Source organism: Leishmania infantum, chromosome 7 (assembly GCF_000002875.2).
Source record: "Leishmania infantum JPCM5 genome chromosome 7".
NCBI classification, from domain to species: Eukaryota; Euglenozoa; class Kinetoplastea; order Trypanosomatida; family Trypanosomatidae; genus Leishmania; species Leishmania infantum.
Genome location: NC_009391.2, coordinates 377,413 through 399,425, shown reverse-complemented (window position 1 = coordinate 399,425; position 22,013 = coordinate 377,413). Strand labels below are relative to the sequence as shown.

Sequence of the window (22,013 nt, the reverse complement as noted above, 5' to 3'; positions counted from 1 at the left end):
GAAGTGGCACGGCGATCGCGCCGGTAGTAGCGGAGGGAGGCACGGATATTGGTAGCTGAATAAGTTCAGCGGTCGCGGATGTTGGACACGTGGTCGCAACGCGGCCGCTGGTGCTTGGCGGCACCAGCAGCGCGGTGTAGCCGCTCAGTGACGAAGCGCCTCGGGCGGAAAAAGTCAGCTGCGTGGGCACGGAATCGACAGCCAGGGGTGGCACGACGCGGGCATTCGTGCTCGCCACGGTGCCAGCCACCATCAGCTCCGCTGCCGTCCCCTGAGACATGTGCTCGCCATGGTAGCCAACGCAGAGAAGGAGGTTGCCCAGGGCCATGTGTGTGAAGACGAGGGCAGCCGTGCCAGTCAGGCTCGACTGCGTCGTGGTCACCACTGGCATGTTGATCGAGCAGGCGATGTCCGTCGTCAGGCTCACCGTCGTCGACGGCGGAATCGCTGTGACGGCGAGCCTTGCTGGTATCCCCGGGATAACGCCGTCTGGGGTCACAGTGGCGTTGCCGTACACGCGCAGCGTGCGCAGCCGCACGTACGCGCTGCCCATCACGCCAGGCTCCCGCACGCAGAGCAACCAACTTCCTGCTACTGGGAATAGCACGGGGGTGAGTATGGAGGTTAGACTGGAGAGCTGGAATGTCATGGCGATGTCGCTGTTAGCAGCGATCGCGGTGTCGCAGGTGTCATGGTCGACGAAGCTGCTGCTAATGCTGCTAGTGCTGCTGCTAATGCTGCTAGTGCTGCTACTGCTGCTGCTGGGGAGAAGAGCAGGTGTCAGACAAATGGAGGTGCCGCTGCCGAAGACAACGTCGCTGTCGAGTCCCACCTTCATCGTCGCCTGGGTGCGTAGGGCAGGGTAGGTCAGGCCGTAGGTGCGCAGCTCCAGCGGTCCCAGCGGGTAGTAGACCGCCTTGGTGGGCTCACTGCTGTCACCGCCGCTCGCGTCCGTCGTGAGTCGGTTCGACACGCAATAGAAGGTGCTGCTTGGCGAGTTCTCAGGCACATAAAAAGAGGCCGTACTCCCCGTCTCCGTTGTGCTACCCCCGGCAAAGAGAGTAGCGCAGCTCGAGCTAGTCGACAGCCCGACTGTCACCACAGCTGCGGGGACGTCGTCGAGGGCGCTGCGCGTCACTGTAGCCAGCTCGCCGAGACCACTGATGGCCGGCTGGCGAGCGAGAGACACCGCAGGGATGTTGGAGACCACCACCTGATTGACGTAGCCCACGTCGGCGGCTAGAGTGCTGCCACTTGTGCGTACGCAGGCGTAGTAGGTGCCGGCAACACCCACCGTCCACGTCATTGACGCGCTCCAGCTTGTCACCGGCTTGCTGCCGCTCACACCGCAGTTGGCGGTGGTAAAAAGGGCGCCCTGCAGCTTGCTCTGCACAGCGACAGCGTCCAGTGAGAAGGACATCGGAGTGGCGCGCGCCGCGTACATGGTGTGCGGCCGAATGCCATACTCGAGCACCTTGAACGTGCTAAGAGCCGGCACAAACACGCCGACCCCTTCGAGGCCGCGGATGACGACACCGCAGAAGTAGTACGTGCCGCGCGGCACCTTGATGGTCAGTACCCCGTCGCCCGTCTCCGTCTGCTGATATGGCTGCGCCAGTGTCAGGCACTGCGGGTCAGTCGAGAGTGACATGTAGTGGAAGGACGATGAGGCGCTGATGACGACGCTGCGATGGCGGATGCCCTGGGTGGTGTATATGTCATAGGGAGACACGCCGTAAACTACCGAGCGCACTGCAATGACGGTGGCGTTGTTGAAGACGGTTGGAATGGAAGCACACACGTACGTGACAGTGCGGGGACCGATGCTCGCTGTCAGCTCGCGCGAGCTCTGCAGCGTCGTCAACGGCAGGCCATTCAGCAGTGTGTCACAGCTGCTTTCCCGGTACAGCCCTACCTTGGCGCCAACCGGGGTCGCTTGGTTGAAGGTGAAGGTCGTGTCCGCACTGTAATAGGCGTAGCCGGGTGTCATGCGAACCGCGTTCATCTGCAGCGTCGCAAAGGGCGTGGTGCCGGTGGCGCTGCTGCACCAGTGAAGCGCAGGTATCGACGACGCTGTCGCCGCATTCAAGCCGAGAGAGGCGGACGTGACGTTGAAGATGCACGTTGAGCTGTTGTAGTTTACACCGACTTGAGTGCGGCCCAGCGTGCAGATCGGCGAGACTCGACTGCTGCAGTTGCTTGCAGAGGATATGTACAGCGTCCTGTCAGGGTCCATGGAGGTGGTGGCGAGAAAGACAACATCCAGCAGCGGGTATGTCGGGGTTGTCTGTACCACCGCATCGGAGCTGGCATGGGCGCCGGTGACGCCGACGCACGCCACGCCGGTGATGAGGAGCACACCAAAAAGCGCAGCGGCGCGAAGTTGCTGCCGCGGCGCCATGACGGATGCGTGCGTGATTGTGTGGGACTGGGTATCTCAGCTGAACCGAAGATGCGCTCACGTCACCGCTTCGGCGAGGATCGCCTGTCGCTTCTCTGTGTATAGTTGCTGCTGCTGTTTGCGCACTTACGGACACCTCCGGTCGTGCCGTGCCAAGGAGGGGGAGGGGTATGGTCACGTGCTCGTTGTGTGTATGCGCGTGCGTGGAAGACACTCTCGCAGTTGCGCCTTCGTCACAGATCGCGAGAGGGAGAGGGAGAGAGAGTCCAACGCAAGGAAACAAAAAAGAAAGGAACCAAGACGACGAAGAAGATTGCACACCGGCACACACACGCACGCGAAGGGAGGAGACAAAAAGGGGAAGACGGCCAGGAGGAGGAAGAGAACAAAACTAAAAGAGTAATAAAAAAAACGTGAAGGCACGCATAAAAATAAAATAAAAGGAAAAGAGTGCCTCGCGTAAAAGGGGGGGAAAAAGAAATCAAAACGAGAAGAGCGGGAGACGGAGGGGAGACGGTGCGGACTGCGGCAGAGCAACAACAAAAAAAGGTGCGAGAAAAGAGAATATCAAATATACCCATACATATACACATGCATACATATATACATATACATACAATAGGTATATATGTATGTATATGTATATATGTATGGGTATATAAGGAAAGAAAGAGAGGCTCCTTCAGGAAATAACAACAAAAAAAAAAGAAATGTGAACGGCAACAACCCGCCTCCAACACACACACATACACACACGCACACGCAATACACTTATGTGTGCGTCTCCGTGCGTGCGTGCGTGGCTGTGAAGGCGCTGCTTGGGTGGCGTTCCTGGATGGATGCAGGCGGGGAGAGGAATACAAAGAAAAGCGTAAAAGGCAAATGTGGGACGCTTCTGTGAGCAGCGGCGGCACACGCAACTGTGTGTGAGGCAAAAGAAGACTTCGAAAGAAAGGCGGCGACGTCAAGGCAGCACTACACAGCGCACACGTGATGCTCTGGGGAGGTTTGGGGGGGAGGGGGTTTGTGTGTACGTGTTCGTGTTCGTGTTCGGTTGGTTTTCGAGTCACAAAAGAAAAACTATATATATATATGTCTTCTGTTCTTCCTTTCGGGTTCTCTCTCGCACACACAACGACAGAGACGGCGAGAGAGAGAGCTGGGAGGGAAGGAGGGAGGCAGTCTTGGAGAGGCCCCCTGATTGCTTGGCTAGATTCTCTGGAGGTGGCCTCTCTTTAAAAGAAGCCCAAATGGAGAAGCGGACAGATATATATAAAGATATGCGGAAGCAGACACGCACACACAGCAACGGCAACGGAACAGAAGATAAAAGCGAATAAAATACGGCTGCTGCGCAGCAACTTCTCTCCAGAGCTTCAACGGCAGACGTAGGATGGGGAAAGGGGCCTGCACGTGTGTGCTGGGGAGTGGGAGAGTGGGAAGAATAGAAACGGGCGGGGTGAAAAGGGAGGAGGGGGCAGCAACGAGAAAGGAAGCTGGTGCGCGCACGTACCTTCCTTCTTTGTTGTTGGAATGTGTCTACGCACGCATATACGTGTGCGTGTGTGTCCGTCTGCGTGTATGCGCTTGATGAGTATGTCTCTTGTAGGCAAAAGAACTTGCTGTCCGACTCTGTGTTGTGCGGTGGTACTGCCCTGTAGACTGCCTTGTGTGCGTGAGTCACGTCTTTGACGTCTCGGCTTCTTGTGAAGGAAAAGAAAAATGAGGGAGCGGCGGACGGACGGACGGACGGCAACGGAGGAGGCACGATGGCGTGGGGGTGGGGAGGGGAGAAGGGGGCAGGATCTATCTATGATTTCTTTTCTGCAAAACAGACTAAGCGATAAGAAAGGTAGTCAATGAATAAAGGGCGGACAGCTCCACAAAGACGCACGCACGCACAGAGTGAGAGATGTTTCGCAGGTGGGAAAAGGCAACAGGAAAAAGAAGATTGCAGCGACAGTGTCGCTGATGAGGAGACGGATGGATGAAGATGGCCAATGCTTCTGTCTGCTTCTTCACCCCCGGCGCAGCAACAGCCAACAACGTGTGGTGCTCTTCGCGTGTCTACAGCCAAACCGAAATGCGGAAAACCAGACAAAAAAGTGGGAGAGCGAGCGAGAGATGATACGGAGAGGGGTCGAGAGACACGAGTGAGATGTGCGTATGCACCGTGTGTCCAGTGGGGCAGTTACGAGCTGCCTGCTAACGGACCGTACTCTCTCTTTTTCGCTTGGCTTTTGATGTGTTTGAACGGGACAGGCGGGCGTGTGTGCGTGTGTGTGTGTGTGTGTGTGGAAAGGGAGGGGGGTCACTCCGTGACTTCCGGCCTAGGGGTCGTCCGACAACGTCACTGAACGTCTCACCGTCGGGCGACTCGCCAGCGAGGAAGAAGAGGGAGGGGGTGGGGAGCACAATGAAGGATGCCTGGACAAGTCTTATATTGAGTGTGTGAAGGAACCTGTGGGAGGGGGCAACGAATATGCCCACGTGAACAGGAGCACACACGCACAACGGCTAGCTGGCACTACGAAGGGGCGGACACATTTATGCATATATATGTACGAGAAGGATAAGGATGAAAAAGAGGAGGAAGTTGGGAAGAAAAATGGGCAGAGAGACCCACTGCACTAAAGTACCCCGTGTGTGTGCGGGGGGAGGAGGGGGAGGGAGAGGGTGGGTATGCTCCTAAGTACCTCCTTCTTTCTTCCTCCTCATTCTCTTTTGCACGAATTCGGAGAGAAAACGCGGGAGAGGATCGAAAAGGCTAGTGAGCCTTTCACCACAATCAGAGGCACCACCATGTCACTCCCCGTCGCACTGAGAGGGAGAGGCAGACAGAGAGAGACGAAGCAGAGATGATGAGTGCGTCTCATGTCTGACACTGAAGGATCCATTTTCTTTTTTCTTTGTGAGGGAGGGAGGGAGGGAGGGGAAAGGGCTCTTGCTTACTCTTTTCCGCAGAGTAAAATGAACAAGAGAGTTGGTAATGAGAGAAGAGAAGCAGGAAAAAGGAGAGCGGAGAGAGGAGGGAGCAAACTGCGTGGCACTCTCCCACTCTTTTCTGTATTGTTCGCTTCTGTGAGTATTTTCGTGCCCCCCCCCCCTCCCACACACATTGCCCACACCGTTCGTTGGGATGCACACCACAGTTGAAGAGCTCATCCCGCACACATGCATATATGCAAGCGCGCGCAGAAACGTTGGCGCGATGACGGTAGTTAATCGCGCAAGCACAGAGACACACGCACAGAAGCCGAACTAACGACACAAATAAAAAGCCATGAGAGACACGAGCTGCTATTTGAGACAAGGCGAAGGGGGAGGGGAGGAGGGTCCGTAGCTGTCTGTATGCATGTTGCTACGTCTGCTGCTTGATGGCTTTGCGTGCGCGGGTGGCGGCGCTTCACCGGAGAGAGACTCATAGCAAGCACCAAGTGGGCAAGGTATCAGCATGATGGATTTGTAGTTTATGTGTGCGTGAGAATTCCTATGAGGTCGCCGCCGCCGCCGCCGCCTCCTCTAGTGCGACAGTACGCGAATAATCGACTTGGGGCGCAAGCCTCCATTTCATTCAAGCCGTGAGCCACGTAGAACCCCCTCACCGAGTCCTCGCCGGCGTAGTCAAAGATGATGCGCTTGCCGCTGGGGTGGAGCGGCATGTGCCTCGGTACATCCAGCACGAGGTTGTGCATCGCAAGTCAGTGGTTCGCCTTCGTGTTGTGCTTCGCCACATCGGCGCATGGCAAGCGCTCCGCCCTCGAATCGGCAACGACGGCCATGCTCTTCACTAGTTCCTCGGTGGTCGGTGGGAGTGCCGTGAGGACGTGAGGCTGCCACTAGATTAGGGCCGTCACACTAGCAGCTAGCAGAATCATTTGAAAGGTCTCAGAGCTGAGCGCAGCATGCGGTGCTGTTGTGGTGCTCGCGTATTCAATGGGCGATGGTGCCGCCGGCATCACTCTCGCACTTGTGCAAGCAAGGCTTACCAGAGATGCAAGAAAAAGAGGCAGCATCAGCAGCAATACAATCTTCTGCAGGTGACGCAGTTGAATGAAGGATACCGAGGAACCACGAGGAAATGGAAAAAAAAAAAACATATAGACGATACAATATACATATAGAACTATACGTCATCGGAGGAGGGAGAAAAGGATTGAAACAAAGAGAGATCCGCGCCTCTCATCGCTTGCCCTCTTTTTTGCTCGGCGGGAGCAAAAGACATGGCGGACCATAACCGCAGAACGAGGAAGAGGAAAAACAAGCCGGAAAAGGCAAGCGAAACAAGAAAGCCGTAAGGTCGAGGAGAGGATGAGGGGGAGAGTAGACATACAATGACCCACCAACGTTGCATGGTGCGCTGTGCTCTTTCCGCTTTCTTTTATCCCGCTCTCCCCTGCTCTGATCGAGCGTCTCCCGGTTTGATGAGAGGCAGAGACAGCATATGCAGCACACGAAAGGGGAAAAAAACATGTAGGGTGCAGCAGAAACCCGTCTTTCAACGCACAGGTATCACTGCAACACGCTCGTTGATATGAAGCAACAAGCCCCTCTGAGGCACTCGGCTCAAGGCCTACATGCGCAAGCAACACAGCACCTGTCGGAGTCGCAACCTTGTGTGCCTCTAGAGTTGGCCTGATCTCACCCCTGCGCGTGGCCTGTTGCAATCGACGGAGACGGGGCCTGCCCTTGTTGGTGTCCTTTAGTGTGTCTGTTTGTTTGCCTGTTTTCCCGCTGATATTCGACAGAGATGACTACAGCCCATGAGGAAAACCACAAAAAAAAAGAAAGTGCTAATGTGAAGGGAGGGAACAAAGGTGGGGGTGCACAGCGCGCCAGTTTACTACGACCACATTCTAGCAAAGCCTCCTTCCCAAAACCACGAGCGGCAACCGTGCCAGCAAACACACACAAAGAAAGGAGAAAAAAAAGGTGGCCGCGCATATGAAGCAGGGAAAAGCAACACGGGAAAAAAGGAAAATGAGAATAATTTTGGAGGGGACGAAACGGAGCATCGTGGTGGGACCAGTGGAAGCCATGCTTTGCGTTTCTGCTCCTCTTATGTACATATATATATATATATATATATAATGCAGCATCTGTACTGCTTTCGTTCTGCAAGAGAAACAACAATAAAAAATTTCGTGTGAAAAGTGCGTCGAAGGGAGAACCCCTTCTTTGCGTTCGTGAGCCGTCATTTCCTCACCCCAAGAGAAAGAAAAAAAGTAAAACAACGCCGTACCACCGAAAACAGCTTGACTGCTCATACCTTTCAGCTGCAGTATGCTTCAACAATCTTGGCGACCTCTGCGGAGAGAGACTCGCACACTGACGGGTCAGTGGCCTCCGCATAAACACGCACAACCGGCTCCGTACCGCTAGGACGGACAAAAGCTCGCGCCGCCTCGCAACGAGACAAAGCCAGAGAGACCGCGGCATCAATTTCATCCTGCATGCCGGCAGGCGACAATGCCCGACGCTCATCAGGGGTGTTCGTAATTCGACCACGATGTGCAACAGTGACCTTGATCTGCTTGCAAGGACGATCAGCGTACAAGTCCGCCCAGTCCTGAAATGTAAGATTCAGAGCTTTCAGCGCAACTTCACACATTAACATGTCAGCGATCGCATCGCCGCAGTACTGGGACATCAGACGCCTCATCGCGGCGAACAGCGCAGCCTTTTCAGGTCCGGTCGAAGCAGCCCCTGTGAGCACCTTTTCAGATAACAACACTGTACCGTGGCCGTTTGCCTCAAAGTAGATTCCCACGTCGTGCGCGTGCGCAATCGGGTGAAGGTTTTTGACGCCAGTGGCGGAGGTATGCACCTGCATGTGGAGCTGCTTCTCGAGAAACTCTGTTGATGCGCCGTTTGCATAGGCTGTCTGCACAACAGCCACATCCAAAGCCCTCATCTGCTCTTCACCAAGCCACTTATGCAACAGCATTGCGTAAAGGATGGACATTCGATCACCGTCCAGCAGAACCCATTTGGAATCCCGCTTTGGGTCGTAGAGAAATGCGACAACGCGGTCCGCGTCGCCGTCGAGGGAGTAAAAGTGTGTGGCAATAGGATTCACACCTGGCGGGCAGGTGCTTGGCCACGCTGACATTGCGGCAGACGGCGTTGCGTGCTGTTTTGCATAGTCGGCTCCACATTTGCTGTTCAGCACCGTTTCATCCTGGCAGTTGCAGTCTACCTGGTGCAACTCGAAAAAGGTAGCTAACGCTACGAAGTCGGATTGCTGTCTGGAAGCGTTAATGAGCTCCTTCACCGTCAGGGAGCCGATACCGTTGGCGCAGTCAACAACGAGTTGCTGGGGATTGCCTTGTTTCTCACTTGACTGCGAGCCCGGGCTTGCAAAGCGATACATCTCCTCGAAACCAGCTAAAAGCTCGTTATAATAAGATGGAGACAGAGACTCATCCGCCAAGCCGAGCTCGTTGGCTTTTGCGATCGCGAAGTGCATGCAAGGCGTCGAAACAGGCGGGTAAGATCTTGCGGTGGTGTTCCGTAAAAGATGCAGTGTTCTCAACCCTGCGTTCACGATTTCTTCGCCGCTCGGTCTGGTGTCTCTGGAAAAGTGCACCTGGCAATACGAGTATTGTTTCGGCTGAAACACTCTAGGATCATGCGCCAAGCAGTCCATCATGACTCTCTCCAGGTCGCTTCCTGACGAGGCATTTGCAGCGCGTGTGCACCACTTCTCCCAGGACTCTGCAAGCATTCCTCCGTCAACATCGATAATTTTGAATCCGTTGTCCACGTACGGATTATGAGATGCCGTGATCATTATACCCACCGTGCAGGGTACACTGTAACCTTCTGCTGCTCGCTTTCCTTGGCAGTACACGGATCGAAGTGCGGCTATCATGGAAACACGGGCTGCCACTGGTGGAAGAAGCTCAGCTTTAAAACGAAATCCTGCCGTTCCGTAAGTGAGTGGGCTCTTCACGGGGTCATGGCGCAGAGGAAACTCAGAGTCGATAATACGCTTTAACTGATTGAAAAACATGCTAGTGAAAATAGCATGTGGGTTTGATGTTGCCGTTTGCTCGAGCTCCATTGTAGCACTTCAAAAACAGCACGGCAATGCTCCTTCCGATTCAGCACCGTTGATATACATATAAAGATATTATATATATATATATATTGTTATTATTATTCAGAGCAAAGATATGACGAAAATAAACGAAGCTGGCAGTAGTAGTAGTAGGGTAAAAGGCTAAGGAATGAGGTAAGCTGCAGTTTGAATATAGTTGATGCCCTTCCTATAACAAAACAATGAAAAATCCCGAATGAAAGAAAAAGCCAAATTGAAGCGAGCAAGAGTGAAAAGTAAGGAAGTTGATTTTGCTCTTCACAAAAATGATGGCACAGAGACCTAAAGGTGCTTGCTGAGAGACCCGAGTCGAGGGATCGAGTCGCATCGCTTATTTTTCCTCTATTATAGCAAGCATACGAGGAGGCTGCGCACTACTGAGAAAAGACCCAAAAATCATATGTACTTTATATTTTCTTTTTTCGGTGCCTCACACACATAACACATGCGAAGCACAAATAACGCTGCTTGGGCTAATCGCCTAGTTTTCGAAGGCTTGGTAGTTGGTGCAATTTTATCCACAATCAGCACTGCAGTTTGACTCATCTTGCCTACCTGGCACAATGCCAAAAGCAGATCATTGCTCTACAGTGCGCAACATGCACAAGGACCGTGCTGCATGTAAAACACCGGTAAGAAATCCGTTGGCTCCTTATCCCGCATTTTCCCTTCGCGATTCGGAGCAAAAGCTGCTGGTTGTAATTTGAATTCGTCCTCTTTCCACATAAGCATTATTGAAAAGGCTTTATCAGCCCTTTCTTACGGGAATTACCTGAGGCGGCTGCGATACACGGCAAAAAAGACTTGCAAAACGAAAAGAGCAAACAGCTCATCAGTAACGCCGCGGAGGTGGGCCTGGTGGTGGAGGAAATCGAAGAGGAGTTCCGGACGAGCAATTTTTGGTAGGAGGTGGTCCAGGAGGCGGTGGCGGAGGTGGTGGTCCCGGTGGTGGTGGAACTGTTTCGCGAAAGGGTGCAGTTAGATGTGGAGGTGGTGGTCCAGGCGGTGGTGGTGGTGACGATGCTGGGCCTGAAGATGGCGGCGGCATCGATAAAGGGGTCTGTGGTGATGTGTATTTACTTTTTACACTTGCGTAAGTGGAATGCTGCTGCTGAGGAATACCTGGTACGACGCACGCTGCTTGCTCAGCGTGATGATTCGGTAAGGCGGCGTGTGGCGTTGGTGTCGCTAGTATACTGAGCTTACCTACCTGCAAGGGATCCAGCGTGCAGCAGAAAACCCGTGGATCGTGCAAAAATGCACCGGGACAAATACTCAGTGGAATGCAAACAAAGACCGGTTGTGCAGCGGGCTCTTTCGGAGAGGACGAGAACTGCTGCTGCAAAGGTACAGTCTGCGGCATCGGTGTAGGAGAGGGTTCCGTCTCCGGCTTCCGTTCCTCTTTCCGCAGTGATTGTGGTGCAGGGAGTGTTTGCGGCTCGGGCGGCATAATTTCCTTTTGGATTTGCGCGGTTTGAGAAGCAGTGTGCACCTGTGGTCTGAGAGTTTCTTCCCTATATCTTTTATGTTGCTGTGAGTATTCCTGTGGCCTTCCTTGCTGTGTTGGGGCGTTGATCGGTTGTGATGGTGGTGGCGGCGGGGGAGGAGCAGCAGGTTGGGATTTCGGCGATTCTTTACCCGGCTTATACCTGAGCATTACCGGTGACCCACCTAGCTCGTGCTGCGAGGCGACAACGCGGTCGACATCCACACTCTCAAATGTTAGCCAGCCGTAGCCAAGAGACAACCCGTCTTTGTCGCGCTTGAGTTGCAGACGGACGCCACTTCCGTAATCTCGGAAGTAGTTTTCTACTGCATCGCTACTTATGTGCCTCGCGATACCGGATAAAAAGAAATTGTAGCGTGGGCTACTCTGCATGGTGAGAGACATTTCGAAGGTAGGCGCGCGTGCCTAAAAGTTCATTAGAAGCCAGAGAAAAAGGCAAAAAAAAGAAATGAGTGTGACAGGGCATCGGGGAAAGGATGGCGGGGCAGCACTTTAGGCTTGCTTTTTTTGATTCTGAAAAAATGCGTATGCAACTCTTTCTTGCTTTTCTCTATGTTCGCAGTTTGCCGGAGCGCGCTTCACACGCTCACTCGGGGCTTTTTCCGTCTTTTGCGGCAAAGGGCGGTCAAAGTGCATTGTTGAGTGCACATGTGTTTAGTGCTGCTTTTCACTCCTATTTGTGCTGACGTGAAGCACTTGAGTGTATTTGCCCGACGCTTTGCTTAGTGAGTGATGTGTTTGCCCCCCTCCCCCCTGCGCGGAGAGCTTAGAAAAAGAGGCGGTGGAAAGGCAAGGGCCGTGTCAGTCTTTGTCTTCATGCTACAAAGTAGCACGAAGTCCGTGTGGCTCAATGGAAGAGCATCTGACTACGGATCAGAGGGTTGCAGGTTCGAATCCTGTCACGGATGATTTTCCCGAACCCACGGGAAGGGGGGGAACGCAGCGCTCAGCTCATCGGCCAGGCGGGGGTAGGGGGGGGCGCCTGCCCTCGGCATGGAAACGGGGTAGCCCCCGGCGTGGGCGGCGAAGCACGCCAAAAAGACGGCCCGGAGACAGCGCCCCCCGCCCCGCACACACACACGCACCGAGAGCGCAAACGCCGGGGAGCCGCGCGACGCGGGGGGAGGAGGCGAAGAGGGCGTGAAGCCCACAGATCGCGGACGCACCCGGCTGGCAGCGCCCATCCGTTACGTGGGCGCGCGGCGAAGGCCCGGACCGCGCCCCACCCCCCCCCAGCAGTTGTACCCACCAATAGGGGGCGTTGCCAGCTCTGCATTTTGATTGGACTCGTGTTTGCGTGTGTGCGTTGCCCGTCGCCCACTGCATAGCCGATGGCTGTCAGTTTCGTAAAAGATGGCGGTGCGTGGGGGCAGTGGATGTTTAGCGGTGCATGGTCCAGCACCGGTGTAGAATCCATGCAGCGACTCTTCATAGCGGTACTTGAAGGCCGCCCGTCCAGCGGCCAGCGCTGAAGGGAAAAAAGAATATCGAGGAAGGGTTGCCACCGCCCAGGTGACGTTGCGGCTATCGCGGGCGCGCCCCACCCCCGCACCGCCGCCGCCAGCAGCCCTGCAGCCACCCCGTGCCGTGACCCTCTCCTGCGCTCCCCCGTTCGCTTGGCACCGCCCCCAATGCAGTTAGCCCTCCGTGTGGAGCATCCGGCCTTTGCACCGAGGTGCCGCGGCAGGTCGCCGCGCTGGAACAGGAGGCTGCCGTTGCCGCTAGCGTTGTCCTCCATTGCGGTCCGCCCGGTTCCGCTTGGACTGCCGTTGTTGCTGTGTCTTCGCGGTAGACCTCTGTGGCGGCACAAGCGCTTGGCGGCTCCTTTCATGTTCCTCTTGATCTGAGCCATTTCTTGGCCCATGACAGCGGTGTCTGCTCCCGTAGAGGGCGGCGAGCCCGCCCCCCCCCCCGAGCATGGGTGGTGTGCCCCCTGGTGCGGAAGAGCTGTGATGTGTAAAGCATAAACGTCTCTCCGTGTGGGTGGTGGCCGCCTCCTCGTGCAGTTGGGAGGCGCAGCTGATCAAGCTCCTCCCTCCCCCCTTGTCAGAAACGAGCGCACGCACTCTACTCGCGTAAAGCTTCATTGTTCGGCAAACGCCGTGAAGGGGATGAAAGATGTGGTGGGGAGGGAGAGGGAGGGCCGGCAGGGCTTCAACACTGCGCGCGCACATGTGTGGCCTGCACAAAGGCATAAAAAAAAAAGAGGGGAAGGAGGGGGGAGCAGGAGAGACTTCCAGTGCTATTCATGGGCGCACGTATGTGGTACCGCGCACGAACAATCCCATGTCTCGTCTTCGGCCCGGGCATCGTCTGCCTCCTCCACGTGTGTGTGTGTGTGTGTGTGTGTGTTCATCCGTGATCCGCTGTGTCTGATCGTCGATAGAGTTCCGCTTACAAGTTTTGCAGCACGCTCTCCCCTCTGCACACTTGTGCCTTAGACAAAAACATGCATGAGGGAACACACATATATGTATAAGCAACACAGGTGGGGGAGTGGGACAGTGCACATCGAGTCGCTTCTCCTCGAACTCCTCTGGTGCCGTCGAGAGACCCGGCTGATGAAAAGGCATCGCCCCACACATTTAGAACCGCGCAGGCCTCCCTACGGCTCGACTCCCTAGGATGGCGGGAAAAGAACAAGGATAGGCACGCACGCTCCAGAAAAGTGGCACAAGGAGTAGGAAAAGGCGGAAAGAACAAGACCAAGCAAGACAACGCGAAGCACCTGGCCCGCCTACACACGTGCACGTCAACGCACTCGCTCAACCCCAGAATCTCTTGACGTGCCCTCTGGTGAGTGGGTGCGTGTCTGGATGCGCCGCACTTGTGCGGGCGGCTGCCGCTGCTGCTTCGACGTTTTATGGGTTAGCCTTCTTGTCCGTTTTTCCTTGGAGGGCGGGGGCGTTCGTAACGTGACGACGAAAACAGAGCACCTCGAACGAAGCGAAGGGACAGAGCGCGAAGCTCACCGAAGGGGCGCGCCCCTGGAGGGAGGGGAGGGACGCCAGCTGCCGTGGCGCACGCGTTGGACCTGATGTCCCCACGCAACAGCAAGAACGTGCATGCCATAGACCCCACTCGCATGTGGGATCCGAGTTTTGTAAGAATTTGGTGACAGGTGCGCCTATCGAGGAAGAGAGTGGGGTGGGAGGCGGAGGCGGAGGCCAGCGTGCCGGTGCGCACGCGTTCACAAGTCCGCGTCTCTATCAGCAGAGCACCCCTCAGCCTCTCGCTTCTTCGTACGTTGTGATCGTCACCCCTCCTCCTCTAGGCTCGTTTGGCCGTTACTATATCATGTCGCCATGTGCAGTAAGGAGGGAGGGAGGACTGGATAAGGATATAATGGGGGGAGGGGAAGGGAGGGGGGCTGCTTCTGAGAGATGCACAACACACGGCGAAGCGTTAAAGAGCATGGCGTACATCTATATAGATAGATAGGTATGTGCATATTATAATGTATGAACCAAGTGTATAAGATGTGCGTGTGCTTGGGAAGGAGAGAGGGAGGGGACAGACACAAAACAAAACACAACGCATGCAGAGCATGCTGGAAGCGATTCAGGGACGTTGTAGAAGGGGGAGGGGCCCATGGGGAGCGGTGGTGCTGGAGGCGCGCGGACACACGGTGCGTTCGGGGTGGTGGTGTCCCTGTCATCTCCTTGCCCGCCTCTTTCTCTTCGTTGAGCACCTGTGCCACACACACACACACACCTCGCCGTCGCTCGCTCCCTCCCTCCTTCTCCCTGCCCCTCGCACGCATGTGGAGGTGAGGGGACAGGGCTGACGTCTAGTCCGACACAACACCAATGATGGCGTCCGGCGTATACTTGTCGATCACCTCCGGCTGATGCACCAGGTCAAACTCCTTGGTCGCATCGCTGCCGGCGTACATCAGCACCGACTGCTTGCCGCCTGGGTGATCCGGCAGGAATTCAGTCAGATTCAGCACCAGGCCGCGCACGATGCACCAGCAGTCCGACTCCTTGTTGTGCTTCGCCACCTCCGCGCGAGTGTAGCGCTTCAAGCCCTTGCTCTCCCCATCCACGGCGGTCGCCGGGGAAGCGTCGCTGCAAGCAGAAGCTTCCTTGCTGTCGGCTGGCGCCTCTGCCGGCTTGGCGGGGGCGGCTGCCTTCGGAACCAGCGGCAGGTCCTCGATGGCGAGGTGCGAGTAGATTGTGTTCAGGCGGTTGTTCGAGAAGGGCCCCATGTATGTGGCGAATAGGTACTTGGTCGCCGCCTCGCCAGCCACGCGGCCGTACACGACACAGTCCAGCAGCGAGTTGCCGCCGAGCCGGTTCTTGCCGTGCACGCCGCCAGCGGCCTCGCCGGCGCAGTACAGGCCAGGAATCGGCTTCTTCGTCTTCGCGTCTAGCACCTCGGCGCGCTCGTTGACGTGCAAGCCACCCATCGTGTAGTGCACAACAGGCGCGATCCACGCGACGTAGAGCGGGCCCTCCATGCTGAAGGCGTCCACGTTGCGGAATACCGTCTTGCCAAACTGGTCGGGGGTGCCGCGGCTGCTGTCCTTGGCTACCGCAGTGCCCGCCGCCACTCGCTTCTCGCCAAGGCCAAAGAGAGAGGAAAAAAAACCTCGCTTCGCGGCTCCTGCGGCGCCGGAGTCGGCACCGCGCGAGGCGGCGTTGACCGCGGCATCCTTCTTGTACTGCGCATACGTCGCCGCCAGGGCCTCGGTCTTTATCCTGGTAGCCTTACAGAACTCGTGGCCACTGGCGTAGCGCTTCATGAGGCCACGGCCCACGTAGTGCTTGCAGTGCCACTCCATTTCCCTGGCGCTCTTCTCGTTCAGCAGAAGATAAAAGGGGCTGGCGCCGTCGTGCTTCAGCATGGCGGCGCTGACCTGATCGCGGCGCGCCAGCTCGTCCACGAAGCGCTGCCCGTGCCTGTCGACCACGATGCCACCGGCTCCGCGCGTCGCCTCGGCGCACAGGAACTTGACGTGGTTGTTAGGGTCGCGCGGGTCGACGAGGCCGGACGGGTGCACCTGAATGCGGTCCATATCGACAAGACCGGCGCCAGCTTGCTCAGCGATCTTGATGCCGTCGCCGGTCGCGTGATCGGCGTTCGTCGTGGAAAACTTGGTCAGCTGCGGGGCAAACCGGGCGATGAGCGACGAGTCGTCCTGGGCGAAGTCTGCCGCAAAGCCGCCGGTCGCGATCACCACGGCACCCCGCTCCATATGCTGGTTACCTTCGCGGTCCTGAAAGACGACACCGGTGACCGGTCCATCCAGCGGGTGGCGCACTAGGCGCACCACCCGTGCCTTCGTCAAGATGCGGGCCCTTGCGGGGTCTACCTTCTGCACCGCCTCCAGCGCACTGATCAGCGCGTACGTGATAGCCATGCCAGGGAACCTCTCCTTGCCGCGGTGGGTGCGGGGACGGCTATGGCCGCCCATGAAGCCGAGCTTCGACAGGTCGCAGTTGAAGTATCGGACAAGCCAGTCCAGCGACGGACCGGACAGACGCGCCATCTCCGACACGAGTGGCGAGACGGGGCCGGGCTTCTCGCCCGCTTGCACGCCATGAAAGCTGCGGTTTGTGTCCTCCGTGAACAGCTTCACGCCATCGAGCACGCCGGAGTCGATCTGCGCCTGCGTCGGCGTGCCGGCGATCCCACTAGACGCCTTGGTGCTGTTACCGCCGAGAAACGCGGACTTGTCGAGCAGCAGTACGCTGCCACCGTGCTGCAAAATTGAGTGCGCTGCGCAGACGCCGGCGAGGCCGCCGCCAACGATGATGATGCGGTTGGCACCGCCCTCGATCGGAGGCTGAGACGGCGGCATGTCTCTTGAAAAGGGAGAAGAGGCCAACAGAGGGAACAAGAGAAAAAGAAAGCGAGGAAGAATAACGGCAGCGACAGAAAGCACTAGTATCAAGTAACAGGAACACAGTGCGGGCGTGGCATGCACACACACACACACACAAACACTTGCGCGGGCACGGCAACGCGTGTCGACGCTCACGAGCTGCCGAGAGGGAGGGAGGGAGGAGAGAGAGGAGAGAGAAGGTGAACGGTGGGTCGATACAAGTGCTACGCAATGAGCGATACAAAACGGAAAACGATTCGACGAGGCGCGGGCCACAGACAGACCGAGAAAGAGATACGGCTACGGCCTACGTAACGAAGCTCTTGCGTATGTTAGCATGCGTGTGTGTGAGTGGAGGGGAGGGGGGTAGGGTGGAAGAGAGGAGAGAGGGAGGGAAGAGAGCAAGAGGGAGGGGGGCACATCGCCGCGTTGGTGATGGTGCGGAAAGAAAGGAAAAGAATGATGCAGAGCAGATGTCTATTGGCGAGCAGGAAGAGCACTGGCAGTCTGTGAGGCAGGGAGGAGTCATCACATGGTGTGCTGAGGATACCGGTGCAATGTCCTTCGGGTGTTCTTCGTCGACTGACCTAGAGCGTGCCAACGGAAGGAGAGGGAGGCGGATGCTGCGTCACGCGGAATGCACTGCGATGTGCGACGCCGAAGCGGTTACTCGTTGGGGTTCGCGCGCTCGTGAGCACCGCGCAGCGTACACATACACCTACGCCCATACGAAAAGAAAGAGACAGAGAGACTGCCATGCCGCGCCGATCCGCAAGCGACCATACGAGACATGCGCACACGCACGAAGGAAAGACGACGAAGGTCGTGATGAGAAAGGAAGCAGAATGCGCCCGTGGGCATGTGCAGTGGCTAGGTGTACGAGTGTCTGCGTGGGCCATGTGTATGAGCGCACGGGTACGGTCTTCTATGGCCATGCTGCCCTTCCCACCCCACCCCCTCCAAAGAACGGTGGTGGAGCAGGCGAACAAGTCGGTACCTCGTGTTAGGGATGCGAGGGGGCGAGGGGCTCTATCGAAGTCGGTCGTGCGTGCTAGCGTCCCAGTTATCATCTGTGCAGTATATCACCGGGTGTGTGCGCGTCTGCGACGGCTCACCCGCACGTGCGCCCCACGCCTACGCCTCTCTATACTTGCGTGCGCGTCTTGGCGCCTACTTTCTCCACCCCTCGTCGTCAGCGCCACGTAGCAAGGCCGTGTGCGTGTGCTGAGGAGGGATGAGGCGGGAGACGAGCAAGCGAATCTATGTTCCGGCTGGGAATTAACGCAGCAGCACGACGGTGCGAGGCCGAGGAAGAGGAGGGGCAGGGTGAGAATGCGCGGTTCAAAGCAAAAACCAAAAGAAGGAAGGAAACGATGGTCCAGTGCATCGTTAGAAACTCGCGCGCACGCACATGCCGCCACCCATGCACCTCGGCGTGCGTATGTTAGTGTGTGCATCCCTCGAACGCGGTGTATACACTCTGCATTTAGCTCGGCTTTACATGTAGGGGGTATTGCCATTCTCACGGGACTCGAGGTACTCGCGTGTGCGGCGGCTCTCAACGGAGGCGTCGCGGCCGCTCTCTTCCTGCAGTCGCTGCGCAATCTCCTTCACGACCGCTACGTCCAGTCCGCTGAAGGCGAGGGCCGTGTTGCAGCGCGCCTTCGGCAGCGTTTCCGCCGCCCGCGCCATCGAGGCGAGCGCTGAGGTTGCCTCCCCCGAGGACGTCCCTGTTGATGCGGTGCTGGACACCTCCTCGTCGTCTGTATCGTCGTAGCACAGCCACCGAGCACACTCCTGAGCACCGCGGTGCCGCCGCAGGCTCTGCGTCTGCTCCACGAGCTTCGCGGCGTGCAGGCTCCGTGCACGCGTCTCCTCCGACAGCAAGGCAGGCGTCGCCACAGACTTTGCGAGCGTCTGCGGCTCTCTGGTCGTTTCCGCAGCAGACAGCGCGGTTTCGGCAGCGCCACTAATAGCAGGCGATGGTGTCGCGCGCTCGTTCTTCTGCGGTCGTGCCTGTGCTGCGTCGTCGCACCAAGCGCGCTTCCGAGGCACCCCGCGGCGGCGACAAGCCTCACCGTGGTCATCTGCCATCCACTCGGCTTGTGCAGCTTCCAGGACACCCTTGGTCTGCTCGCCAGCGCGGTGGTGCAGCGGTGGAAGGTGCAGCCCGGCGGCGCGGAGCTCCGCGGTGCTGAAGCCGAAGTCGAGGAGGTCCGCCGCCTGCACGAGCCCGGTGCTCATGAGCTGCTCAATCATCTGCTGCTGCTCCCGCACCATCTGACCAGCGTGCGTGTCATTGCTGAGACTTCGGTTATTCGCCTGTTGCCCCTCCTGCGGCGGCGGCGGCAGCGGAAAATGCGTGCACATGGGCGCTGGAGATGATACTACCGCAGAGGACAAGGCACCTGGTGAAGTGGCGTGCGTTGCTGGCAAGGACGCGGCGGCAGGCAAGCTGGAAGATGGTGAAGACATCGTCAGTGCACAGTGCGTATGTTGCGCTCCAGCGCACTGATCGCGTCCGTAAGAAGACGTGTGTGTGTGTGTGTGTGTGTGTGTGTGTGTCGGTCGATTTGTGGAGAGGGAGGAAGGGGGAGAGGTGTGTACGTATACACGAACAGATCACGAAGTAAGAAAGCATATGCTGCCAGGCGCAACCCTGCCGCAGGACGCCAACGGAGGCGCAGGCAGATGCGCGCTGTGGGTGAGCGCGGGGGGAGTACGACAGCCGAGCGAAAGTGAGCGACAAGAACAGCGGTGAGGACGAGGAAGACTTTAGGGGAGGAGAAGATGCCCTTTGGACGAAGAACACCACTGTCGAAGAATGCGCCATCACAACCGAAAGCCGTGGACTGCACACACGCACGCATGGCGGCGAAGCGAAGAAGAAGACGCGGGCGAGAGAGGTGCGAGAGTCCGTGGACGTACCGGCAGCCGTGGTAGCCCGCTGAGGGTGCTCCGTGCACACGCACACGTGCATGCGCAACCGGCGGGAGTCACACACACACACATATGCAGAGAACGCCCCGTTGTTGCCGCCCTGGTGCGCGCCTATGCACAGAGGGAAGGAGACAGAGGGGCATGGTGCCACGGCATCACGACGCACGTAGATCAATCAACAACAGCATCAAAGAAATCATGATCAGCCACAACGCAGGCTCACACGTGTGCACACAGCCGCGGCATCGAAAAAGGGAGGTGCAAACGAACGTGCCTGTTCTTTACGAGACGATCTTGCGAAGATCACCGAAGATGCCGCGCATGACGGCCTGCGCCTCCTGCTCACTACCCACCGGCTTCACCACAACTGAGCTGACGTTCGCTTCGGGTGGTAGCGGGGCGCTGCTGTCTGCGGCAAGCGACGATGCAGTCGCCGCCGCCGCAGTCGCCGCGTCACACAGAGGAACTTGAGCAGCCTCGTTCAGCTGTGGCGGCGGCGACTCATTCGAAGAGGCGCGCGTAAAGCCGCTGCCCCTGCGATGATTCTCGATCTGGCGGCGCCGGCTGTCCTCCTTGCGAGGCTCGAAGAATACAATGCCAGACGGGTCCTGCGCACGCTTGATGATGCGCCCCTTGTCTTCCCCGATCCTAGGCCACCCGCGCAGCTCCGGCAGGTTCGCGGCAGTCTCTTGCTGCTCCTGCATCATTTGAATCCGGCGCTGACGGGCGTACTCGTACGCGCGAGCCGTGGGCGACTCCCCGACGTACTGCCGACTGCGGTACGACGCGGCGGTCGCGTCTTCGTCGTCGAGGTGCTGCATGGCGCGCGCGCGTTCGTTCATCTCTTGTCGAATGCGGTGCAGCTCTTCCATCTGCTCATGTCGCGCCAGGCTCTCCGACATGCGCCAGCCGTCATCGTGCCGCCAGTCGCGGTACGACCGATAAGCGAAGAGGAACATGGTGGACAAGACAAGGTAGACAACCAACCCTTGGATGAGCAGCGATCCAGGCGGCATGAAGCGGGCGCGCTGTGCCTGCGCGTACATGCTGAACGGACTTCTGGAAGTGAAGGGGTTCTCGGCGAAGCCACCGGAGCCGCCGCGGTTGTGGAAGTGGTTCCAGTAGCCGTTGTGCCCTTTGTCGTGTGCCCGGTGGTAGGCGTTGTTGGCGTCTTGCTGATAATACTGCCCGTACATGTTCGCTGCCTGTGCCTGGAACGGTTCATCTGGAGCCGCGTACCCGAAGCCGCCCGGTGGGCTGGGACGGTAGCGCCGCGATGCTGCCGAAGACGCACCGCTGCCGCTGTGAAACATCTTCTTCTGCAGCTTAAACTCTTCCCTCTCCCGATTCGTGAGCTCGCTGAGGCGCTCGTAGGCGACAGTGACGCGGGCCATCGTCGCCTCCTCCCCACCAGCGTCAGGGTGGTTCTTCTTTACAAGTTCGCGGTACCTCTTCTTGAGCGCCTTCGGGTCCACGTCGATGCTAACCTCCAGCACCTGTAGCGCCTCTGCGATTTCGGTGAAGGTGGGGCGGCGACCAGTCGAGGCGTGGCGGCGCGCCATGCAACACGCCGCCATGGCGGAGTGACCGCCACTCGCCGTGAATGCCTCGATGGGGGGGCAGCGGTGAGCAGACGACGAGGAGGCGTGAGACAGCGACGAGGTCAAGGATAGCGGTGGCAACGACCGTGAGACGCGCGCGGAGGTGGTGTGCCCACGCAGACGCTGAGGGCTAGCTACCGCCGGCGAGATCGTCGCCGCGTCACTGTGCATCGCCATCAGCAGCAGCAGTGGGTGGCAAGGGAGAGAAACCCGACACAGAGAGGCAGCGCCGACAGCAGCGCAGCAGCGGTGGCTCGAGTGGAAGAACACCGCAGCGGCGCACGATGCCCGCTTGAGGTGGTACCCAGTTCTCGCCGTCATGGTGGTCGCAGCCGAGGGGGTGAGACATGTCCGGAAGGGCAGCGATGGCAGGCGCATTTTCTTTCGCTTTCAAAACGGAAAGGCAGACGGCAGGGGAGGGGAGGGGGCTGCAGACGGCTTGTGGTGGCAAACAGCCTGCGCACGCTATTCCGCACACCACTGGTGCGGCCTCTTCACGGTCGCTGGTGTATCAGACGATGCGGAGAGATAGGGTGCAAGCTATGCCCTACAATCAACACAAGAAGGTCAGGTGGGGCAAGACGAGGTGGAGGAGAGCGTGCGAAAACACGAACACACGCGGCCACGACGGC

At 57.8% G+C, this 22,013-nt stretch overlaps 7 protein-coding genes and 1 non-coding gene across 8 annotated transcripts; 1 reads left to right on the top strand and 7 right to left on the bottom strand.

Moving 5' to 3' along the window:
- Position 1: 1 nt before the first annotated feature.
- LINJ_07_0950 (hypothetical protein, unknown function) lies at positions 2 to 2,401 on the bottom strand (the record flags this gene model as incomplete). Its single annotated transcript, XM_003392179.1, has 1 exon — positions 2 to 2,401. A coding segment is annotated over one exon (2,400 nt), but the record flags the coding sequence as incomplete, so codon positions are not given.
- A 3,470-nt stretch (positions 2,402 to 5,871) lies between these two features.
- LINJ_07_0940 (cytochrome b5-like protein) lies at positions 5,872 to 6,096 on the bottom strand (the record flags this gene model as incomplete). The annotated part of the gene is made up of 1 exon (XM_001463263.1): positions 5,872 to 6,096. The coding sequence occupies one exon, from the start codon at positions 6,094 to 6,096 to the stop codon at positions 5,872 to 5,874; it is 225 nt and encodes a 74-aa protein (XP_001463300.1).
- A 1,577-nt stretch (positions 6,097 to 7,673) lies between these two features.
- Positions 7,674 to 9,467, bottom strand: LINJ_07_0930 (phosphoacetylglucosamine mutase-like protein; the record flags this gene model as incomplete). The annotated part of the gene is made up of 1 exon (XM_001463262.1): positions 7,674 to 9,467. One exon carries the CDS (start codon positions 9,465 to 9,467, stop codon positions 7,674 to 7,676), a length of 1,794 nt encoding a protein of 597 aa, XP_001463299.1.
- Positions 9,468 to 10,335: 868 nt separating this feature from the next.
- Positions 10,336 to 11,394, bottom strand: LINJ_07_0920 (conserved hypothetical protein; the record flags this gene model as incomplete). Its single annotated transcript, XM_001463261.1, has 1 exon — positions 10,336 to 11,394. The coding sequence occupies one exon, from the start codon at positions 11,392 to 11,394 to the stop codon at positions 10,336 to 10,338; it is 1,059 nt and encodes a 352-aa protein (XP_001463298.1).
- A 462-nt stretch (positions 11,395 to 11,856) lies between these two features.
- Positions 11,857 to 11,918, top strand: LINJ_07_tRNA1. Its single transcript has one exon. It is a non-coding gene; the product is annotated as a tRNA-Arg (tRNA).
- A 2,882-nt stretch (positions 11,919 to 14,800) lies between these two features.
- Positions 14,801 to 16,504, bottom strand: LINJ_07_0910 (flavoprotein subunit-like protein; the record flags this gene model as incomplete). The annotated part of the gene is made up of 1 exon (XM_001463260.1): positions 14,801 to 16,504. The coding sequence occupies one exon, from the start codon at positions 16,502 to 16,504 to the stop codon at positions 14,801 to 14,803; it is 1,704 nt and encodes a 567-aa protein (XP_001463297.1).
- Positions 16,505 to 18,337: 1,833 nt separating this feature from the next.
- On the bottom strand, positions 18,338 to 19,315 carry LINJ_07_0900 (conserved hypothetical protein; the record flags this gene model as incomplete). Its single annotated transcript, XM_001463259.1, has 1 exon — positions 18,338 to 19,315. The coding sequence occupies one exon, from the start codon at positions 19,313 to 19,315 to the stop codon at positions 18,338 to 18,340; it is 978 nt and encodes a 325-aa protein (XP_001463296.1).
- A 746-nt stretch (positions 19,316 to 20,061) lies between these two features.
- LINJ_07_0890 (conserved hypothetical protein) lies at positions 20,062 to 21,759 on the bottom strand (the record flags this gene model as incomplete). The annotated part of the gene is made up of 1 exon (XM_001463258.1): positions 20,062 to 21,759. The coding sequence occupies one exon, from the start codon at positions 21,757 to 21,759 to the stop codon at positions 20,062 to 20,064; it is 1,698 nt and encodes a 565-aa protein (XP_001463295.1).
- Between the last annotated feature and the right edge of the window lie 254 nt (positions 21,760 to 22,013).